Source organism: Cyanistes caeruleus, chromosome 20 (assembly GCF_971803275.1).
Source record: "Cyanistes caeruleus chromosome 20, bCyaCae1.hap1.1, whole genome shotgun sequence".
NCBI classification, from domain to species: domain Eukaryota; kingdom Metazoa; phylum Chordata; class Aves; order Passeriformes; family Paridae; genus Cyanistes; species Cyanistes caeruleus.
In genome coordinates, this window is record NC_141720.1 from 6,692,279 (window position 1) to 6,706,811 (window position 14,533).

Below are 14,533 nucleotides of genomic sequence, written 5' to 3' on the forward strand. Positions count from 1 at the left end.
AACCCAATCCTTCTGAGGGCTAAAGATGCAGGGAATTGGTAATTATATGTCATTAGACTCTAATTTCACAGGCTGACAGGAAATATTTGTGTTGTAGAAATCTCAAGCCATCAAACATCCTTGTGACTGGTGAAGCATCCTTCATGCTAAGTGACTTCAGTACTGAAACACTTATGAAAGATGAGCTGAAATGGAAAATAAGAGTGGAAGAAGGTAGATATTTGTTTTGCTAGTTTTTCTTTCTGCTGTATTTTTAAAAGATTTCAGTTCAGGTGGATATTTTTAGTCCTCAGAGAAAAATTAGGAAAGAGGGGAAAGTTATCTTCCCTCTCCTTTCTCTGCATTAAACTATTTGTCTTCCAAATAGGATTTTCATAGGCAGTCTGCAGCATTAATTGTGTTCACAAGTGAAAAATGTAGATGTGTGTGTGAGTTTCTGCAATCAGTACAGTTGGAATCCTCTTTAGCTTTGTCCTCAGGAACATCTTAGAAAAATGTTCATTAGTTAGAGTGTGTTTTGTAGTTTTTGGAAGCACAATGTCAGCAATGTCACCATATGATTCCTCTTTCTACAGAAAGCAAGTCTTGGATGGCTCCAGAAACATTTGGATTTTCTTTCACTGAGAAATCTGACATCTGGTCTCTGGGCTGTGTCCTCCTTGATATGATGAGCTGCTTTGTTCTGAATGTGTGTAAGAGTGATTCATTAGGGATTTAAAGGTTTCTGGGCTCATCAGGATATCTGGGAGTGTGTGAGAGCTCTCTGACACTGTGTTCTCCCCAGGCAGAAGAGATAAATTCCTTGCTGCAGGATATCAGAGGGGACAGCAGCTGCCTTGTGGAAGTCCTGAACCTGGTGCAGGATGGAGAAAGCAGCTATTTGCCTTTCTTTCCAATTTTATTGATGATGCTACAGATTGAGCCCAGCATGAGACCCACAGCAAGGTGAGTTCTGGCTGCCTTTTCTTGATTTATTTTGTCCAAAACCCCTCCTATTTCTACAAACTGGGAATGTTAACTGCTGTTGGAAAGGGTTAACACTGCTTATCTTCTTGTCTCAACAAATTGAGTTATTAAAGATGTTATGTTCATTCAGAGTGGACACTGAGATGCACAGGTGTCCCTTTTTGCAGTTATATTATGAATTCATGTTATACACAATTTTATGAGCCTGAACTTGACACCTAAGCATGGTTTGTGCAATATGAGCTCTTCTTGAGCTGTTCTGATGTAAAATGTTTAAGTTCTGTCAAAAATAATCTACTCTAGAAGTAATATTAGATTTTTTATATCAAAATGAAACAATGCCTATAGATTTTTTTCTTTTCTAACTTACCAGTTCTAACTCACTGGTGCTACTTTTGTCTCGAAATTCTAGGGATCTGGTCACTATTCCATTTATTGAGAAATGCCTGATTTTTGCTGGTGACACCTCAATAAAACTGAAGAAGTCTCTGCTTCCCACAATAACAGATTTGCTCTTTCAGGGAGGAGTTGAAAGTGTTCTAGGTAATAAGAAGAATAAGATTAATGTAAAGGTGATTTTCATAGGAAATAGACCCTTCCAGTCAGGATGTATTCTACTTGGAAATAAATTCTTGGACAGTCATTTTACTTGAAATAAAATATTCTTTGGAGCAAGGATCACTATTCAGCTTTTTCTCTAAATTCCTAAGATGCTCAGCCATTCCTACTGCAAAAGTTAAATGAAAAGTTTATGAGGTCATTCCTCATAAAATTTGAGAGCTCCACCTACTTTGTTTTCATTGTAATATGTTTGTTAATTTATGCCACAAAGGATCTGCTCCATTCTTTTCCTTCTAAGTAAGGAAAATGTTCTTTTAATCTGAAAAGTCTATTGGAATAATGCATTTAAAGCTCCTATCCCTGCTCTGGTTTAATATTCCAACAGGCCCCAAAAATATGTATATAATGCCAAATATGTTATGAATCATAACACTGTAATATAGAAATGTTTAATGAGTTGGGGGGAAAGATATTCTCTTTTGAACAATCCCAAATTCCATTATTTTCATTCATATGAATTCACATCTTGCACAAAACAGAGGCAATTTGTGTAACTGTTGGTGTGGAATGGTTGGAAGAATTTCCTTGGTTTCTCAGAATTCATGCAGGCTTTCTGGGATATTGAAGAAGTCCAGACTAAAGGCATTCAGCACCTTGCCAGATTTGTAAAGGATAAAAGTGGTAAGGCACTGTTTGATCTATTTATTTGTTTATCTATTCTTCTTCCTTACATTTTGAGATAATAGGAAGATGAAAACATTTCTAATGTCCATAAATGAGAATGAAATTGCACTCTTCCTATTTCTCCAGACCAGGAGCTGATGAGATTGTTTTAGTTTTTATTCTGTACATGCTTTTGTTAACCAGCAGAGGAGTTGTACTGGATAAGAAAAATGGGCACTGGGGAAAAAAAAACTGTGGTATTTGAATTGGCAACAAAGTGACGTTTGAGGAAGGTAATTTCCAGGAGTACTGGGATGATTTGGGGGTAATTGGTGGAGCTGCAGAGCTGGCAGAGCAAGAGGAAGCTACACATGGCTAATTCCTGTGTGTCTGGTATAGCTGTGAGGGTAAAAACTGTGTATTTTCTCTCAGAAACTGTATATTTTTCAAAATAAGGTTTCAGATCAAGGTTAATTATTCAAAGCACTGTGTAAAATCATTTATAAAATTCTTTGTCCTTTGATAGCATTTTAATCCTGGCATTGGCTTGTGATATTAAAACTCAGGGTTATTCTTAGCTTTAATTGACAGGAGACATTTCCCACACAGATGAAAACAATTCATTCTGTTTTGTTCTCTTTGATTCAGGAATCTTTTCTCAAAAATTTTCTTTCCCCCACAGCATTCCCCCATCTGCTAACATGCACAGAAGTGATCACTCTTGCCATGAAGACTCACGTAGATTCTCTGGATTTACAAGTACAAAGCTGCACTTTATTGCTCGAAATTCTTACTCAAGGTACAATTTTAAGACTTCCTCCTTCTGCTGGGTCTTGTAAAGATTACTGAACTCGTTATCTACTCCATTAACAATTTTAATGAATTTAAAGAACTAAAGGAAGTTAAGCAGCTTTCCAAATTCTCATGGCCTTCCTTCAGGACTGGCATACAGGAATTATGTGTTAAGACTTAATTTGAAATATAGGTACTGGTCTTGTCCAACCAAGTTTGTTTTCATGTCATGTAGAGTGTTGCTAGAGGGCGTAAATAAGACTCTTACTGTTTTGGTGTTTATATTTTAAGCCATAAAAGTGGTTTTGGGTCTCTAGTGTGGTCTATGCTTTTCACTTTGATGGAAATTTACCCCAAAACCACCTAATGATACAAGCTTCAAAATACTAAGAATTGAGTTTTAGAAAATGAAAGTTTAAAGTAAATTTTGCTTATTTTATGTGAAGAAATGCTGTTAATTGAATGTTTTCCTGTGCTGATTGCAGGGAAGGGGGGGTTCAGATTTCATTCAAAACCACTGAAATCTTTGTTCTGTTCCAATGTTTGACAGCTCTGGAACAGGGGGTGATGATGGCCCTGGATGACAGAGTGGCCAGCTGCCTGTTACACACAGTGAGAAAACATTCTGAAAATGAAGAGTTCCTTTCAATGCTCTGCACATTATTGGTGATGGTTGCAGCCAGTGGTGGGTCACCTTGCTCATTCTTTGGGGAATATTAATTTATTTTTGCTTTTTGAAACAAATCCAAGATACAGTGCAGAACTTGTGACTTCACTGACAGGTCCACACCTGGCTGTGGGTAATTATTAATTAATAGTGGTAATATTAATAAGATTGACCAGATATTGGTAACACCCTGAAAGTTTAAGCTATAATACTGAGGCTTCAGGGATTTACAAGACCACTCTAATAGATACAATTCTGTATTTCTTCTTGGTTTGGAAACAAGTACAAACTCTGCAAAGAGTGCTTGAGAAAATGAAGGCATAAAACCTGAATTCTAATTTGGACTGTGCCATGATGAATTGACACCATTCTCTCTAACTTCTCTACTTTGTTTTCTTCTGAACTTGTAATTGCTAAGTATTTATAATATTTTTAGTTGTTTCCAGTGTCAGTTCAACAGTCATTAAAGACTGCTTTTAGAAATGGTTACGGTAGGATTTAGTAGCAAGGGGGAAATCTTCCCAAAAACATATTACAGAGGGTCACATCTAAGACCAAACTATTTTTATCCAGTGTTTCCTAATTCTGAAGCTTAGTTTGAATCGTTAAAATAGGAGAAGGTGAAAAATTGTAATTTACACCCTCAGTTCCTTTCCTGCTCTGTGAATTCCAAGTCTCTGAGGAAAAAGGATGGCCAAGCATCCATTTGAAAGGATTAGCTGTGTTAAGTGCATCTTGTTAAAGAATTTGGTCTGTTCTCTTGCTTCCTTTTGTCCAGCTGATGGGCTCATGTTACCAGTCTGTTCTCTCAGTTTAAACATGGTTAGTGCTTGCCTGTTCTGAGGCCAGTGAGTGGGACAAAAATACCAGATTCTATAGAATTTCTGTGGTTTTCAGAAGTAGCTGTGGAGAACCTAAGGAAAGTTGGAATCATTCCAGACCTTCTGTCAATTTTAAGACGCTTTCTTCATAATGACAAGATCTGCTTCTCTTGCTGCGCTGTTCTCTGGAGCTTGACTGTGAGTGGTGAGTAGAACACAGTGACTATTGTGCCTGCACTCATGTGACTCAAGGGCAGCAAGTGTTGAGCCTAACTGAGTTCAGACATTCCTGTCACTGGGATTGGATTTTCTCCCATTCCTCTTCCAGGGAGCTGAAATGAGATGAGCTTTAAGATTCCTTCCAACCCAAACCAATCTGATTTTGTGATTCTGGAGAGTTGTTTCCACAGCTCTGCTACAATCACTTTGAGATCCAGTGTTAAATTAGATAAAAATTAATGTAGAGGTTTTTAACAACCCATTATGTGATAAGTGTCAAATTTGAGCTGTTCAGGGCAGGATGTGACCTGATTTTATATTCACTGATTTGTTTCTGTAGAGGTCTGTGGTGTTCTGATCATCACGGAAGGCTGGAAGCACAGATTGTGCAGTTTCACCTGGTGTGTTTTATTCCCTCTGTGCAGCAAATTACCCATTGGATTTATGGGACAGCTGAATCTCCATCCTGCAGCCCAGATTCTGTCAAAACTGTGGTTATTTCTGGAGGTTTCTTGCTGTGATCCCTATGCATAATTTAAATGACAAAGAACAGTAGTTCCTGCAGAAGTTCAGCTTTCTCCAATAAGCAGAATTATTTATTAGTCCTGTAGCACTTGGTTTGGTTCTGTACATTTTTGATTCCTTCCCTCTGCTGCCCTCCAGACTAAAACAATGTTGCCTTATTCCAATGCCAACACCCATTAAGGTTTTACTGATATAATTTGACATACAATGATATCATGACTTCATTAAATAACTCTGCCTGGTGCATTTCCTTTCTGTTAAGGTAATTCAGAGAATAATGCAGACCAAGAAGTGCTGGAAAGTGCTCTCCCTGTCACCTGTGCAGTGCTTCGGAGACACCTCTGGAATGGAGTCGTTGCAGAGTCTGCCTGCTCGGCCCTGTGGGCACTGGCACTCCAAGGTGTGTGTTCCCAGCCTCCCTGTCCCTTGGGCATGGAAAAGGCTGGGATGTCTGTGTGTCAGTGGTAATCCTGCAATCCAGGCTGCTCGGCTGGAGGAGGCTCTGCAGATGGCAGCAGAGTTAGGAACTTGCGTCCTCTCTGGGTCACTCTTCCCTGCGCTTGCTCTGGGACTCCCTAATGAAGCCATTTTTGATAAGCTGTAGCAATTAACTCACCAGATACTGTTAATGGGGACTCCACTGCTGGGCAGCTAATTTCCTATGTTGATTTGGAACAGTGTTTCATGTTAAAAAAGAAATAATCTATTTCATCATAATTTGCACTAAGGAAACCATCCTTGCTACTCTCTTATTTCTGCCTCATGCAATATTGTCACATTTGCCTACTGCCTGCCCTTGTGCCATCGTTCCACTGGGAAAAGCTGAGCAAAGCACCCTCAGTAATCTCATTTCTATTCCCCATCAGCAGAGTAAGTTGAGTATTCAGGACTCTTATTCTTTTGGCCTGGAGGATATTGAAATTTTGTGCTTTTCTGTCTGTTTTGTTTATTTTCTTTAAAGGTTGCTTAACTGACAGTGACTATGAGCCCACAGCAGCACTTTTGCTGGATGCACTCAGGATGAACCCAGAAAGAGCAGTGCTGGTGAAGAATGGCTGCCTGGCATTAGCCAGCCTTGTGAGGCTCTCAGGTAACATTCAGCAGTTCTGCTTTTATTAATTATCAATCAGCTCCACCAACATGAAAACAATCATTAAAATCATTTCTGTCCTGCATGACAGTGTCAGCTGCGTATCTGGTGTTCTACTTGTTCCCAAATATGCTTCAAAATAGTTTTTAGGAAGACTGAAAATAATGGGCACAACTTCCTGAAAATGTGACATGTGCCAGCTGGTGGAGGGATGGGAAGCAGATCCTGCAGTCTGCAGCTACAATGAGCTGTGTTTGTCTTCCTTGCAGAAACTGCAGCTTTGGCAATTCTGCTGGACTCAAAAGGCAGTGGAATAGAGCTAATCAAAGATGAATATCACCTTCACTTCGATGAGCCAGGGGTGGCAGAAGCTCTGTGCCTGCTGATGAGTGAGATGGTTCAGTATGGTGAGATGGCTGCTGCTGTCACTTTTGTTGAGTGTCCTCTTCTCTCCCAACCCCAAAATCAGTAAAACCCAAGAGCAGCTCAGGGACATGTTAGCTGCTCTCAGGAAAGATTTACATTGTGTCTGAGAGAGTTCCAGTTCATCCTCCTGAGAATTCCCTCCATTTGTTCCAAACAAATACCACTCTGATGGTAAAACATTTTAACTTAATCTCATTTTGCCTCTTCCTTGTGTAGCTCTGTCCTCTCCCTGTCCTCCTTTAGCTCCTGCTCTGCTGGCAGTTGTGCTATAAACATAAATTTTCTTGTCAATTGGCACTGCAGATGAAGTTATGCTGGATATGAGGTCCCAGAAAATGGAAAAGCTGCTGTCTGAAATAAAACTCCAGTTTCCATTTAGCACGGTATGGAGAAGTCTCTGTGACAATAAAGTATATCAGTATATTATTTCTGGTGAGAGATGTGATCGTAGTGCAGAAATTTAGAGAATTAGCTGCATGTGGAGTGAAGAGTGAGCTTGTAAGGATGGTTCTAACTACTGAGAGCAAGTGGTTGAAAGTTGTTATTAATGCTGAAATTTTTAAAGATTATGTTCTGGTCTCTTGCAACATTACATTAATTTATTACAGTCCTCGTGCTAAACCAGGCTAAAGTTTACAGGAATAAAGCCATAAGTACATTATATCTAATTTATTTTTGGTTTGGAAGTGGCATCATTAACAAATAAACAAAAAAAACAACAAAAACTTTCTGTCAGTTTGTGGGAAGATTTAATTTACATTAAATTTCACCAAGTAGTCACACTGGAAAAAGGGAAAAAACAGCAAAGTCATCAGAGCTATTTAATGTGGTACATTAATATTTCTTTTACAATGGCTTGCTGGCAAGAAACCAATTAGGTTTGTTCATCAATCAAATAAAACTGGTTAATCTTAATTTTGGTGATTTTAGTTATGTATTTACAGAATTGTTTTCAAAGATAGTTACAAACGGTTCTCCTGCAGGTATTGCCTGCACCCCTTCAATGAACACAGCAGTCACAAGGGAGAGCAGAAAAAAATAAATCACAGAAGGGGAGAAAGCTCCCTCTCCTGTTGTAACAACAGCAGCCACTTCAAAGACCTATGTTAGACACTTTGTTTTTATTAATAAATGAGTACAAAAATAAGTGGAGGAACAAGGTGATCTTCTTCTGTTTGACAATTCCCACATTTCTCTCCAGGAGATTCAGACCCTGGTGGGTGCAACACTTTTGAAACTGAGGAAGGAAAAACGCTTTCTCTGAGAACAAGACCTGGCTACTGCTGGATACAAAAGCCTGGATTCTCCATTTGAAGATTCTTCACACCAGAAAAAAAGAATACTGGGCTATTACTAATATATAAACAGGCATTTACTGCTGGTTTAGGTACCACAACTGTGTAACTAACAGCAATAATTAAGAATTCACCTTGTAGCAGACCTCAACATACTTGAAATAAAGATTTTAATCCTTGGAGTTTTGACAAAGCAATGACAGTTTCTTCCTTCATCTATCATAATTTATTTTTTTTTACTTATTAAGTGTCTATTTCTGTTGAAGAAATTTAACTGATGAAGTTCTTCCCAACTGTAGGCATTTGTTACAAAGGTTGTCTGAACACAGTAGGAGGCATCAGCGTCAGGGATCATCCAGAGGGACAGCAGCAGCATTCCTGTACCTCCAGGTTATTGCAGATTGTCTTTGGATTGATTTTATGAAGTAGCTGCTGTCAGTTCTGACTTATGTCTAAATTTGGAATGTGACATCAAACCAGCAAATGCTGCAGATGAAAGATTCTACCCTGTGCTTTTAAGTTTTACTTTTTTTTTTGTTACTTTGTTTCTAACAGCAGCTTCCCATTTCTTTTTCTCCAAGGTGTAAAGTCTCATAGCTGCTTGTGCATCCTGGATCTGAAAGAGAACAGACCAGACAGGGATGTGAGATAGTAAGCAGCTAAATCTTCCATCATTTTAATATAGCCTTCCAATTAACATTTCATGATTTCTTTTTACGTTTAGGCTCTGTGCCTAGTGAAAGGGATAAATGGTGTATTTGGAGTCCAGGGCCCAAATATGCTCTGCATTTCTGATTTTTACCTGGAAAGTCATAATGACAAAATTCTCTTGACACAGGATCTACGAGCTCCCCTCCCAGTTTTGCTTCCCCAGTTCATTTATCTCTTCCATTCTCCTGCCCACTGAAATAAAGGACCTGCTGAGGTTCAGCTGTAGCCTCTCCCACTGTTTATCCATCCTGCCACAGTGCAACAGTGCAGAATGCTGCTTTTAGGGTAAACAGATCTTCATCATTACCTTTTCCCCTGGGAATTTTAAAATAACCATAATTCAGAATTAAGCGTTGACTTGTACAAAAGTTGTTTATGAAATGAGGGAACAATGAGCAAGCTTAGATGACAATCTCAGTGCTGCTGAGTTTCACTGGGATGAAGGCACAGCATTCTGGGCTCAATCCAGAACCCAGAGCTGGATGTTCTGAGGGGGTACCTACCGAGCAGTGCTCTGCTGTCTGCACCTGAACATTGAGCAGCCTCTCACACAGCAGCTTCAGAGATGGCCTGGAACTCTAGAGACAGAAAAGATCATAAACCATGCTGTCTCACAGGACTTGAAATAACAGAGATGGGTGGATAGATCAAAATATCATGTTCCTCAAAGAAGAGCACATCTTAGCCTCTGCTAGTGAAATATCAGGAATAATTAATGAATTATGAGATTTGTGCGTGCATAGGTAGGAAAGAAGGAACAAGGTCAGGTAAAAGCAAGCACAGGAGTGAGTCAGCATCTCTGGAGTCTGTTAATAGAGCATCTTCCCAACAGTCTCTCACCTTGACTCTCTGTTTGAAAGGTTTGTATCTCTGTGTGTCTCTGATCTTCTTCTGAGGATGATCAAGAAGTAGAACCTAGAAGAAATCACATTTTCAGTCTAAAATGTGTTATTGCCTGAAACTTTACAGAGCTGAATGTGCAGCTGCCTGTTGTTTCCTGCCATCCATTTTAAGAGACACTTTAAACCCATGAAAGGACAAAACCTAGCTCATACAGACATGGGCTGGATTCAGGACCAGTTTCCAGGAGCTCAGGTGTGTTCCCTTGATCCAGAATGATGTATTAGAAACTTCATTTTCAAGGTACCTTTAGATCATTCTGTAAGGCGTGGCCAACTAAAATCCTTCCCTTCAGGATCTCAGCCACCTCCTTCTGAACCATTTTGAAGTCTTCACCTAAAAATGCCACACAAGAAAACACTTTCCATGAGCAAACACTTCATCTTTCCTGGGAAGTAACTGTATCCTTGGGACTGTAGTTATTGTACAGTACACTGAATCCCTGCTAGAACATAGAGAATTCCATAAAGAGCAGAGCATGAAAAGGAAATTCTTTCTTTTTTTAATACCATACTCCACCAGCTGATTTCTTCAAGGGTGTTAGTGATCACTGTATAAAAGCACTTCTTCCTACAATTTTTCTTAGCATTACGGTTAACTTAAATCTCAGCATTTTGTTTTCCCAAATTAAGTCTCAAACTGTTCCAAGCTCAGCCAATGAGGCTTCTGTGACAACCCATTGAATTCTCCCTCCTTAAAAATCCTTTTGGAGGAAACCCCTCGTACCTGTGTTTAAATTCTGAGGCCGTATGCCACTGACAGCTGTCCTGTAGTCTGTCACCTTCTCTGTGGGCTTGACATACTTGTCATAAACGCACTTCCCAAACTGGTTGACGATGGACACCCGAGCCAGGATGCTGTCCTCGCCCTTGGGGCCCACCCCCACCATCTCACAGTCCATGGCCACAGCTCGGGTCAGCCTGGAAGGCAAAGGCACAGCTTGGGGACACCTCTGCAGGGCCCAGCTGGAGCTGACAAGGTTCACACCTTGACTTGGACAGGGCAAAGCCTGGCAGCAGATGCAGGGAGCTCACTGTGCTCACTGACACCTCTGATGCCATCCTTCCCCCTGGAATGTCACTCACCCATCAAAAGCCTTTTCCTTAACCAGCACCTGCTCCACAGACTGGGATTGCTCTGTTTCAAGTCCCAGGTTCCTTCTGGCAATTTCTGCTGCTTCAGGTCCTATTGCTGCTTCAATATCTTTTGGATCAACGTCATCAAACCAGATGTCAGCCCTGGGAGGAACAGATTTAATTACATTTAACAAGCAATCTGATGTCTGTTGTACAAAAAGTATGTTTACTTTTTAAAGCAAGAGATAAACCCTGTTAAAATTAAGTCTATGACTAGCACCTCTACAGGTTTCTTGCTGTGTCTGAGGAGTAGGGGCAAAATGTGTCTTATTTCTTTCAGAATTTAGTCTGGAAAAGTGAAGCAGTTTTGAATGTACCTCTCTGTGCTCCTCCCAGAATAAATATTCACATCCAGGGCTGCTGCCTGAAATACTCACTCTTTGGGCTGCTGCTCCACGTGTTCCTCAGCTTTCCTCCTCTTATGTTTCAGCTCATCCTTCTCCTTCACAACAATGCCATTTTTCTTTTTTTCTTTGCAGCCTTTCCCATTGCTTTTGGTGCCATTTAAGTTCTTATTTGCTGTAACCCCCTTGGATTCTGGTTTGGCCAAAGGAGGATTGGCTTTAGCAGAACCATTGTCCATTTTATTTGTGGATTTGGCCTTTACCACATTGCCATTGACTGCTGGGACTTCTGGGCTTTTGACTGCTTTGAGTGGCTTCTTCTTTTTGGTGTTTGTTTGACCCGGAGAGATGGGCTTGTTGGAGTTATTTGCCTTTTGTTTCAGCAACTAAAATTACATTAAAAAAAAAAAAAAAAAAGCACGAAAAAGATAAAGTAAAAGAGCCTGGAAAAGAGAATTGTCCTTACAGTACCTAAAAGGAGCCTTCAAGAAAGGGGGAGAGAGACTATTCACAAGAGCCTGGAGTGACAGGACAAAGGGAATGACTTCAAACTGCCAGGGGGCAGCGTTAGATGGGATATTGGGAAGTTCTTCCCTCTGAGGGTGGTGAGGCCCTGGCACAGGGTGCCCAGAGAAGCTGTGGCTGTCCTTGGATGCCTGGAAGTGTCCAAGGCCGGGTTAGACGGGGTTGGAGCAGCCTGGGACAGTGGAGGTGTCGCTGCCCTCACTCCGAGTTAACTCCAGCGTGGAGCTGCATTCAGGCACCGCCAGCATGGCCCCTGCTTCCCTGTCTCCCGCTGCCCCCGCCGCATCCCCCGGTCCCCCTCACCTTCTGCAGCGCCTTCCAGTTGGAGGAGAACTCCTGGGGGTTGCGGGGGAGCCCCGCAGCCGTCATGCCGGGGCCTTTCGCCGCGGCCGCCGCTTCCTCGAGGGCCTTCCTCTTTTTCCTCCTCTTCTTGCTCTTCCTGCGGGACGCGCCGCTCGGCCCCGCCGCCTGGGGCTCCGCAGGACTCTGCTTGGCCATGCGGGGATCAGCGGGGAGGGACCGGGACCGGGATCGGGACCGGGATCGAAGGACAGCGAGTCCCAAGCGGGCGGGCGCTGCCGCAGGGGGACCGGCACAGCGCCGCACCGCCCCGGCGGGGAACGCCGGCCTGCGCTCGGGTTCCGGGGCGGGAGGGAGCGGTTCCGGTGTTCCGGGGGGTCGCGGGGTGACCCCTCCACTCGGGTGTGTCCCCAGGGCCACACGGCCCCCGAGCCGGCCCTCGGTCTGCCGGGGCTGGCTCTGGAGAAGCCGCGGACATTGCGCAAGGGCGGCCGCGCTCCAGCTGCCGATGCGGCCCCCCGCGCCCCCGCTCCGAGCGTGTTTGCTCAAAGGCTGTTTGCTCAAAGGCTGTTTTTGCTCTTCCCTTCCGCTCCACGTGATGCCTTGGGCAGAAAACTCTTTCTGCTGGGCTCGGAGAGCGCGGTTCCTCCGGCATGACCGTCAGCTTGGCGCTGCGGGCGCTCGCCGTGCTCCCGCTGGGGCTGTGCTGGCTTCCTGAGGTGAGTCTGACCTCCTGTGCGGCCCTTCCAGGAACGCTGCCCTGCTTCTCAGAAAAGCTAAAAAAAAAATTAAAAAAAAATAAATAAAGAAAGAAAAAGGACAAGAGAGCACAAGGTTCTAAGCCAAACTCCGTCCGAGCTTGCTAATCACGAAGATAAAGCTGTTTTGTGCAGCCCTTGCTTAGCGCAGTGTAAACCTTGGCGCTGGGACTTGCTGAGCTGTTTGCTGACGTTCCTTCCACATTCGGTCCAGCGAAGGGATAGTCTTGTGTCCATTTGTTTTTCCTGCAAAAAAATGTAAAGCTCTTCTCCTTCTTGCAGAAATTCCTGGGTGCTTTGGATGCGGAGGATGTTTTGTCTTACTTTGGAACCAGCTCAGTGCCTGACGGTATGCAGGGTTCAGCCCTCCCTCAGTGCGGAACACGTCTGAGAGCTGCTTCCTAATCCCGTGTGCTCGGCAGTGCTAACAACACCGAGTAACAACCCCTGATCTCAGCTGCATCTGGTGCTTCTGAGTCCCAGGGCAAGCGAGACAGCCTGGGTTTCAGTGTGAGAGTGGATGAAGGGAAGTGTCTGAATTTAAAACCCACTGAAGGAGATGTGTTCAATCTCTTTGCACATTTCTGCTGCAGTCCCCGTTCTTTGTATTGGTGTTTTTCCATGAAATTAACAGATCTTCTGACAAAAGCTTTAGACTAAGGGTAACTTTAAAGACTTGTTAGTTTTGTTTGGTTTTTTTAAAAAAATAAGTGTACAAAGACATTTGAATTCTGTATTGTTGGTAGTTCAGAATTTAGATATGTTTTGAAGTCTCAAATCCCTAAAGGAAGGGTGTTGTCTGCTTGTGGGTTCACCTAGTTCTCATCCCAGTGTCTTTGTCCCAATGTCCCAGTCCATTGTGATAATTCATTCCCACTCAGTAACAGTTAAAATCTGCAGGAACAAAACTGTCTCAGCCTTTTTTAGATGAACTGTTCCCCTTATTGAGACAGCAAAAGCTCCAATAAATTCAGTCCCAGTTTCTGTTGCATGTTCCCAGTCAGATTATCCTCACTTTGGAATACACAAAAGCACAGACATTCTCTAGCTGTTGACACCATGACCCCAAGAGGCCCCTGTTGTCCTTTGTAGGGTATTTTTCCTGGGGAAATAGGCCTTACGTTGGGTTTTTGTGTATCATTGTTTCTCATAACTGCTCCCCTGCTTCTGGTCTTGTCTCATTTCTTTCAGTGCCTGAGTTTGTTGTGGCTGAGCCAACTTGCCCTTGTAAAGAAGAACATTTTGGGCTGAGGCCCTGTCAGGTCCAGCAATGCTCCATCCAGGCCTGGGGCCAGCTCTATGCCTTTGAATTCCTAGAGGAGCATGCCCTCCTTTCCTCCTCCTTTGTGAGCAGCCAGGTGGTGAACTCTTCCTTTGTTTTACTGAAGAGATTCCCAGAAAACTGCTTTGCAGGTGGAAAACCCCTGCAGCCTCCTGGGGCCAGGAGCAGAGTCACTTACTGTGGAGGGCAGTTGGTGAGTATGAGCTGAAAGAGCCTTTGGAGGGTGGCAGCTTGGTGCACCAAACGTGTGTGAACCGTCCACTGAATAAATCTTTGCCATCTCCATGGATAGCAAATATCTTTGGAATAACTCAGAGGTGGAATTTTATCTGCTTCAGCAAGGAGTCGTCACCGTGGGTGAGGGTGAGGAGGTTCACATCAGGCCAGTCAGGAGCAAAGATGTGGCTCTGCTGAAGGACCTTGGCTTCTCCAGCCCCCACATCCTCTTCAGAAGTGCTGCAAGAGAGGCAAAGCCAGCCAGAGGTAACGGCCATGGGCAGGGAGCCCTCCTGGAAAAGCTGTCTCCTGGTGGTGGGATTGCTTCCATGGGCC

At 42.9% G+C, this 14,533-nt stretch overlaps 3 protein-coding genes across 13 annotated transcripts in view; 2 read left to right on the forward strand and 1 right to left on the reverse strand.

The window, feature by feature from the left end:
* STKLD1 (serine/threonine kinase like domain containing 1) overlaps nucleotides 1–8,222 on the forward strand; it is a 12,326-nt gene extending 4,104 nt beyond the window's left edge. For 4 of the 8 annotated variants that reach the window (XM_086858315.1, XM_023938272.2, XM_023938275.2 and 1 more), the window contains exons 7-19: nucleotides 98–213; nucleotides 576–688; nucleotides 785–945; nucleotides 1,379–1,509; nucleotides 2,125–2,208; nucleotides 2,873–2,989; nucleotides 3,533–3,667; nucleotides 4,547–4,675; nucleotides 5,477–5,614; nucleotides 6,176–6,304; nucleotides 6,574–6,711; nucleotides 7,034–7,113; nucleotides 7,932–8,222. In XM_086858315.1, the coding sequence (XP_086714441.1) occupies nucleotides 98–213; nucleotides 576–688; nucleotides 785–945; nucleotides 1,379–1,509; nucleotides 2,125–2,208; nucleotides 2,873–2,989; nucleotides 3,533–3,667; nucleotides 4,547–4,675; nucleotides 5,477–5,614; nucleotides 6,176–6,304; nucleotides 6,574–6,711; nucleotides 7,034–7,113; nucleotides 7,932–7,994 (1,534 nt within the window). In that variant the 3' untranslated portion in view covers nucleotides 7,995–8,222. The remainder of the gene's footprint in view (nucleotides 1–97; nucleotides 214–575; nucleotides 689–784; nucleotides 946–1,378; nucleotides 1,510–2,124; nucleotides 2,209–2,872; nucleotides 2,990–3,532; nucleotides 3,668–4,546; nucleotides 4,676–5,476; nucleotides 5,615–6,175; nucleotides 6,305–6,573; nucleotides 6,712–7,033; nucleotides 7,114–7,931) is intronic. The other 4 variants (XM_086858317.1, XM_023938274.2, XM_086858318.1 and 1 more) reach the window with 1 other exon arrangement.
* Nucleotides 7,457–12,467, reverse strand: REXO4 (RNA exonuclease 4). The gene is made up of 8 exons (XM_023938276.2): nucleotides 11,945–12,467; nucleotides 11,150–11,502; nucleotides 10,722–10,874; nucleotides 10,363–10,556; nucleotides 9,884–9,972; nucleotides 9,577–9,651; nucleotides 9,240–9,314; nucleotides 7,457–8,641 (listed from the first exon to the last, which is right to left on the reverse strand). Exons 1-8 carry the CDS (start codon nucleotides 12,137–12,139, stop codon nucleotides 8,528–8,530), a joined length of 1,248 nt encoding a protein of 415 aa, XP_023794044.2. The 5' UTR covers nucleotides 12,140–12,467; the 3' UTR covers nucleotides 7,457–8,527.
* Nucleotides 12,210–14,533, forward strand: part of ADAMTS13 (ADAM metallopeptidase with thrombospondin type 1 motif 13) — a 19,443-nt gene continuing 17,119 nt past the window's right edge. Inside the window, exons 1-5 of one of the 4 annotated variants that reach the window (XM_086858311.1) lie at nucleotides 12,210–12,343; nucleotides 12,553–12,660; nucleotides 12,982–13,048; nucleotides 13,891–14,174; nucleotides 14,320–14,464. In XM_086858311.1, coding sequence (XP_086714437.1) covers nucleotides 12,595–12,660; nucleotides 12,982–13,048; nucleotides 13,891–14,174; nucleotides 14,320–14,464 — 562 coding nt within the window. In that variant the 5' untranslated portion in view covers nucleotides 12,210–12,343; nucleotides 12,553–12,594. Of the gene's footprint in view, nucleotides 12,344–12,516; nucleotides 12,661–12,981; nucleotides 13,049–13,890; nucleotides 14,175–14,319; nucleotides 14,465–14,533 lie in introns of those variants that run through there. The other 3 variants (XM_086858313.1, XM_086858312.1, XM_023938278.2) reach the window with 3 other exon arrangements.